The 7,141-nt window shown below is 36.6% G+C and overlaps 1 protein-coding gene and 1 long non-coding RNA gene across 3 annotated transcripts; both read left to right on the top strand.

Moving 5' to 3' along the window:
* The first annotated feature begins 547 nt into the window (after positions 1-547).
* LOC107727217 (uncharacterized) lies at positions 548-2,443 on the top strand. The gene is made up of 3 exons (XR_001638332.1): positions 548-720; positions 1,478-1,567; positions 1,890-2,443. It is a non-coding gene; the product is annotated as an uncharacterized LOC107727217 (long non-coding RNA).
* A 1,250-nt stretch (positions 2,444-3,693) lies between these two features.
* On the top strand, positions 3,694-6,686 carry LOC107727212 (cerebellin-2-like). Of its 2 annotated transcripts, XM_016537005.1 has the most exons (5): positions 3,694-3,849; positions 4,232-4,302; positions 4,414-4,726; positions 5,742-5,861; positions 5,998-6,686. In XM_016537005.1, the coding sequence occupies exons 3-5, from the start codon at positions 4,439-4,441 to the stop codon at positions 6,193-6,195; spliced, it is 606 nt and encodes a 201-aa protein (XP_016392491.1). In that variant the 5' UTR covers positions 3,694-3,849; positions 4,232-4,302; positions 4,414-4,438; the 3' UTR covers positions 6,196-6,686. The 2 variants fall into 2 exon arrangements, with proteins under 2 accessions (XP_016392491.1, XP_016392490.1); XM_016537004.1 differs by having other exon boundaries at positions 4,232-4,726.
* Positions 6,687-7,141: the final 455 nt, after the last annotated feature.

Here is a 7,141-nt window from a genome sequence, read left to right as displayed (position 1 = left end):
TTCACTTTTAATAAACACCTGTCAAACACTTTGTCACCTTAAAAATGTAAACATGCCATACATGTGACATATTTTGCTCATACAAATTGTGGAAAAAATGCCTTCCTGTGTTCATCAAGAGATCTCAGATAATAAAATCAGCAGAGTAAAATCACACAAACTCAAGCCAAAGTAGCCCATCTCTGTTTTTTTCTTCATATATATATATATATATATATGCATGTATGTATGTAATCACTCAGAAAATAAATAATTTGATTAAGAACAATAGTAAACTACAGATCAATGAACAGGCTTGTCAATAAAAACATAAAGGACTTTGCAATTCATGTTTGCTTTAGGTAGCCTATACCACTAATTTTAACTTAATCTATATCTGTTAATTAGAACACATGACAGCTCAATACAGACACAATGTGATACAGTAATATTGCAAAGAAAATACATTTTTACTTCAGTTCGTTGAAGAGTTTGATCATCCATTGAAACGATTGTCCCATGTTAACTTGGGCGTGGTTTGTGAGCGTGACATGGGAGTATGGTAAACTTCCCTTACACAGCGTAAAATACGCAGGTACGGACACCGCGGAATCAAAACGCATTATTATGCATGATACCAATGTATACAACTGGTGAAACACGTTTTTTAATCTATGACTATGACCGGTGGAATATCGCAGTGACGAATCTGTCGCCGTCTAACGTCTGCTTGAAATTCAGGTAAATATACTTGCGTGCACGCGCACATCCACAGGGTGCACTGGCATCTCACAAAGTCTGGTTTATTTTAATGGGTACAGTCTAGTAAACTAGGTGTGGCATTAAACAGTTCAACGAAGAGTTATACCATGTTATTCCGAAGAAAAACTTTTTAAAAAGCATTGTTGCCACAACTACATTCTTCTACTAACAGGTGTTGTCACTATCTGGCGAATTTCCGCCACCAACAGGCCAGGAGCGGAAGTGTCGTTTTGAAACAACCTAATCGAGAAGTTTTCAAACTAGGATCTATGAACACCCTGAGAGCCGCATGGGGGTGCTAATGCTACGTGAACAATTCGAGAGTAACAGAATGCTGAATATGTTTTTCTTTTTATTCCTTGCAACATATATATGTTAGTTTTTTTTTCTAATTTATGCAGATTCACTTGTCTTTTTTCCCCATTAAATCCGATTTTGAATAATTTAGCCTTACATTACACAAGAGTTCAAACAGTTGTTAAAAACATAATAATCCACAAGTAATCCACATGACTCCAGTCCATAATGTCTTTAAAAAACATTTAAAAAGCTGCATATTTGTAAGTAATAAATCCATCATTAAGGTGTTGACTTAAACCGATGCTTCTGTCCAAAATATGAGTCCATAATATCACTTCCTCCAGTGAAAAATCCACCCCCTATTGTCCTCTCACATCAAAATCTTTTTTCGCTTGTAAACAATGCTTGATCTGTGCATATTTCTCTCCTGATTCAGACGAGAAACAACTTTCTCCCTGGAGACAGCAACATTATGGATGAAGGACTAATTTACCCGGATTTCATCCAAATCTTGGATTTCCTTAGGGTGAGTAAATGTTCAGCAAATTTTCATTTTTGATTGGTATTCCTTGTGAAATACATTGGATGAGATTTTAATAAAGTAAAAAATAGCAAAGGGAAGGTTTTTTTTTTTTTTTTTTGGTGGTCTAGGCGATCTCAAGAGTGATGATGGTCTGCTGCCTGTCAGATGAAATAGTCATAACATTCACAATAATGTACGCATTCTCTTGGTTGGGGAGAGCTCTTCTCTGTGGGCTTAAACGGCTCTGGGCCCTGTGATACACAGGTCCTGATGGCCACCCAGCTTGACATTTGATGTTTCCTTTCTTTTCCTCGCCCTTCTGCAGGCCCTAGGTCAGCCGCTGCTCTCGGATACTCAACGTCAACCTCCACAGAGCCTGTCACTCTGCACCCACAGTGCGATTCTTGTCAAAAAAGGTGCATGGAGAGCCTGTGAGGATGGATGATGTTGACTATGACTGGAATATGCATGATCTTTCATCTAACTTAACCTAACTGTTGCAGGTGAAGTTTACTTGGAATCGATTTTAAAACCATTATTCTGGCTATTTATATTGGCAAATGTGTTAATAAAATATGGTCAGGATAGTATTTGCTGTTATTTGCAGTCTCTCAAGTATCCTAAAAGACAAGAATACCATATTGTGAAGTGCCTATTATACTTCAAATTTAATAAAGACACTGAGTCATTCCATTATAAATTAAAGCAGTATACCCATTTCACTCTTTAGAAGGCGCCAGCCACGATTGTCTTGCATGATATTTCCAATTAGCAACTTTGAAGAGTGAGGGAAACTATGAATTAGGGAGGTTAAGAATGGTTCAGTGGACATAACACATACTGAGTAGACCTGTCAAACCCAGAATCACACTTTATACACTTTACAGCAGCTCCGGAGCTTCTCTGAAAAGCTTTTTAATAGGTAGAAAGTTCAAAACTGATTACTTATTGCACGTTTTATTTTTCCTAATGAGGTTATATTGTGATGATTCTCAGATAACACCTTTGTTTAAATCAATTTAACGTCAGTGTAGTTTCTGTCATTTTTATTTGTTTTTAAGAGTTTATTTTTAATTTTCTTCATCAGTAATGAAGTTCAAAGTTATTGAAGAATGCAACTAATGTATTGCACATGTTGTAACTCTGGTACCACTTTGATTTTACTTAGACAATTAAGGTAAGAATTAAACTCAACTATTTTTTTTTTATTTGTTTATTTTATTTATTATTTTTGGAAATAAGTATTATCTGCAAGTATTTTTTAAGATTTAATTAAAAACACATGTATGTTAATACAAGAAGTTGCTCTACTGTATACACTCTTAAAAATAAAGGTTCTTTATTGGCATATATGGCTTCATGAAAAACTTTTAACATCCATTTCACAAAAGGTTATAGCAGAAAATGGTTCTTTAGTTGTTGTTGTTTTTTTAATGTTCTTCACACTAAGAAAAATTTGTTAAATCCTTAAGTAACACTTTTCAATAAGGTTCCACGAACAATATTTAACTACAACAAAGTAAAATTCTTCTAAATCACTTGTTAATCTTATTAACTAACATTAACAAAGATTCATAAATACTGTAACAAATATATTGTTCATTGATGTTCAATGTTAACTGAAGGACCTTGCTGTAAAGTGTTCACTGAAAGGTTCTTTGTAACCTTAAAACAACATCGATATTTTAGGACCAGCCATTGTTCATCAAGCCATAGTAATAGACCAACAATGTTTCATAGTGTTTATTTAAAAATATAAACTTTATAAACAGTACGGTTTGAGATGATCTCATCTGTCAAACAGAGGATCATAGCACTTCTTCTCCACAGGGTGGAGCACAAGATTTTTGTCTGACTTTGAAGGCATTCCATCTTGATACCGATATTACTAAAGTGCATGTCTATTTTTCTGGTATTAAGCTCTATTATTATCAGCTTCAAATTCATAGCTGTTCTACTTACTGTATCTTATATGCAAAACTATATGTTTGCTACTGCTATGTAAAAGAATACAGATGTCACCAACAATTGGTTGATAAATTGGCTGTTAATTGAGCAGACAAACTCTTAAATCCAAGATTCTGGCCGTGCCTGATTTTATTGTCCAGAAACGTCCGCTCCAGAATTATTACTGTACTTGAAAAGAAGGGATGGGCGTGAATCGCCCTCTAAAAAGGATGCAGGAGCAAATGGTTTTCTCCACTCTTATTGCGTGCGCGCTTCACTCCTTCTCAAGACAGCTAAAGGAGCAGGAACACAGGTTGCACCAACTATGGATTTAACAGGTAACATAATGAACAACATGAACAAGAAATGAGGCAAAAGAAAACATAGAAAGAAATACTAGATTTCATGGTGCTGTTGGTATTTATGGATTTAATTTTTTCATCGGAAAGGTATGCAATTATTATAGAAGTGATATTAACTATAGAAAAGATCTCGCGTAACTGTAAAACTTTACTTTCGTTAACGTATTTTGGGTTAAACGCAGCTGACCTTGTATTTTAGTTGAGATTAGGTGTTGCGTCTCGTTACGCAATTTAATATCGTCAACCATCATATTGAGATATTATTAAGAGAAATTATAATTCCTGCACTATTATTATTATTATTATTATTATTATTACATATATATTTTGTTCTGATTTCTCGTTTTTTATCATTCAGGAACCATTGCGCAAATACTCTGAGCCCCTTCAACTGATGCGCAAAGACGAGAATAAAAGGAGTGTGTGACGGTGAGTTACAGAGAGAGAGAGTGAGAGAGAGAGAGAGAGAGAGAGAGAGGTTAGTTTGGACCAGGTGATAGAGCCACATCAAACCTCCAAGGGGCTGATGGTTAAAATCAGTTTGCACAGGATTCGTGTTCCGATCATGGTGCCAGCAGCCTGTCCCGGACCCTTTGCCATGCTGGCTCTCGCCTTTCTCCTGGGATGTGGCATAGGGCTCTGTCTGGGCCAGAATGACACGGAGCCCATCGTTCTGGAGGGAAAGTGTCTGGTGGTGTGCGACTCCAGCCCCTCTTCTGACGGAGGAGTTACCTCTTCGCTTGGGATATCTGTGCGCTCCGGCAGCGCCAAAGTGGCTTTTTCGGCCGTCAGAGGGACAAACCACGAACCTTCGGAGATGAGCAACACATCCATGACCATCTATTTTGACCAGGTCAGGTGTCCCGTTGGTGACTTTGTAATCACAGGAACTGCATATGTAGGGCTGTGCTCAGGAATTTCATCCAGAAACTTCACGAAATGACAAATGCTTCTATTCTATTGGACGATGTACGTTTTTAAACAGTTTAGTTGAGTTTTTCAGGGTAATTAATATTATTTCATTACGCATGCAGTGTTGGTCAGATACAATGGATGAATTGCCTAATAGTCTCCAATATATACCTTTCAACGAATTGCTTAGTTGCAAAATAATTTTTATCGCCCATACTGTCAAAAATGTTAAATTTAACCAAGTGTATAGATGAACAAACGTTTCATGTTTAGATAACCGACCCGCTGTCAGTAAAATCGACCTGTAGTAATTAAAACTGACCCGACGTGTTGACAGGTTTGGAATGCGCTTATGGGAAGCCGTTTTAACATGTAAACTATTGCGTAAATGTTTTTGTAACCAGTAGGATACTTTTTTTTTAATAGGTTCTATTACCAAATAAATAATAGTATCAAACAAGTATCAAATAAGTACTTTTACAACTGTACTGAACTGATACTAGTATCTAACTATTCAAACTGTTACAAATAACAAAAGAAGAATAGTGCCCAAATGAATAGAACTTGCAAAACTGAAATATCTGCTAGCAATAATTGGAATACATGAAAATGAATTGATATCTGCAACACATAATTCATAACTGAATAACCAGAAGAAAAAAAATTCTCACTACTGGAGTAAGTGCTAGTATCTAATGAACAGTTGGGTTACAAAAAAGATTCCACCATTGGATTATCTTCAACTAATTAAATAATAATTAAAAATATATATCTAAAAACAAAAATATTGACTGGTTGTTTGTAAGGAATAAATGTTAAAACAGCTTGCCACACTGCGCTCGAAGATCCGCATGTGTCAGTGTAAAATTGCAGAGCTAAAAGTAAATGTGATATTTAGATTCACACATTTTCATTTGCTAGCGGATTTGTAACGCGTCATGTTGCTTTTGTTTCAGGTCTTAGTAAACATTGGCAGTTATTTCGACCTAAAAGCGAGTGTGTTTACCGCACCACGGAGAGGAATATACAGTTTCAGCTTTCATGTGGTCAAGGTCTACAACAGACAAACCATACAGGTGAGCAGAGCAGCATATGTTTTTGCACAAAATACAATTGCAGTCACCTCTCATACTGTGCGTTATTCACGAACCCTCGTGGAAAGCCTATTCTCTGCTTTCAAAGGACTAAAGTGCGCTGTGTTCTGTTATTCAGGTTAACCTGATGCAGAACGAGTACCCGGTCATATCTGCTTTTGCTGGAGATCAGGATGTCACGCGGGAGGCGGCGAGTAACGGAGTTCTACTGATGGTGGAGCGCGAGGATCGAGTCTATCTCAAGTTGGAACGAGGGAATCTAATGGGCGGATGGAAATACTCCACGTTCTCTGGATTTTTAGTCTTTCCTCTATAACTGACTCACAGACTTGTTACTGCAAGTAATATTTTCCAAGTGACCGAGGAAGAACGAGTATCAGTTCTTTGAACAAAACTGAAATCTAGCAAAATTGCATATGGACGCGTCCACAGGGAGTTCCCGCCTTTTTTGGCCGCAGCGATTTTCAGTCGCGATTGTTTGGATTTTATCGATGGGAAACAATTCGCAACTGACAATTACCTGGACCACTATATAAACGAGAAGATATTTAAGACGAAGACGAACTTCAAATCCCGAACTAGGTGTATTTATCAGTGCTTTATTTTGTGTTTGTATAGCCTTAATGATTCGGCTTCCATCCAGTGAGGTGTGTGGTGTGGAGCTGCGGAAGTGCTTTATGGCCCCAAAGCATTTTTGCACGAATGGAAGATTCCTGTTTTGTGCTGTCAATGATGTGTCGTTTGGATGCAGAACATACTGAAAATATGCCAAATGTAGGCCACCTGCTATACAGTGATTATAATGAGGGGAAAAAAAATCATATATCAGCCAATGGAGACGTCTTAAAAACTTTTTGCTAGACATCTATCTAATTTATAAAATACATATTTACATTATGGTGTGTTCTACATTCCGGATAATAAGTAGCTTTGATTGATTTAGTGTTCAGTGACAATGCTCACAGATGTAAGTTGTGGAAAAAGAAAAGTCCCTATATAATGTCCCGCCTAATAAAATATTGTATTGTACACATATTTACTCAATCTTTTTATTATTATTATTAACCTTGATTATTTTCCTAATGAATGATAAAATCGTATTAATGAATTGCGCATGCGCATTTTTTCTTTGCTTGACTACGATGCAATAGCGAATATAACAGCGCTGTCCATGGTGCTGAAGCAACACTCAAGACTTCAAGAAATATTCTCAGATGTCTCAAGACTGGATGATAAATAATTGTGTATACTGCTCTAAATAC

The sequence above is a fragment of the Sinocyclocheilus rhinocerous genome, unplaced genomic scaffold (assembly GCF_001515625.1).
Source record: "Sinocyclocheilus rhinocerous isolate Xijiao unplaced genomic scaffold, SAMN03320098_v1.1 scaffold65, whole genome shotgun sequence".
Taxonomy (NCBI): domain Eukaryota; kingdom Metazoa; phylum Chordata; class Actinopteri; order Cypriniformes; family Cyprinidae; genus Sinocyclocheilus; species Sinocyclocheilus rhinocerous.
This window is presented reverse-complemented; position numbering and strand designations above follow the sequence as displayed.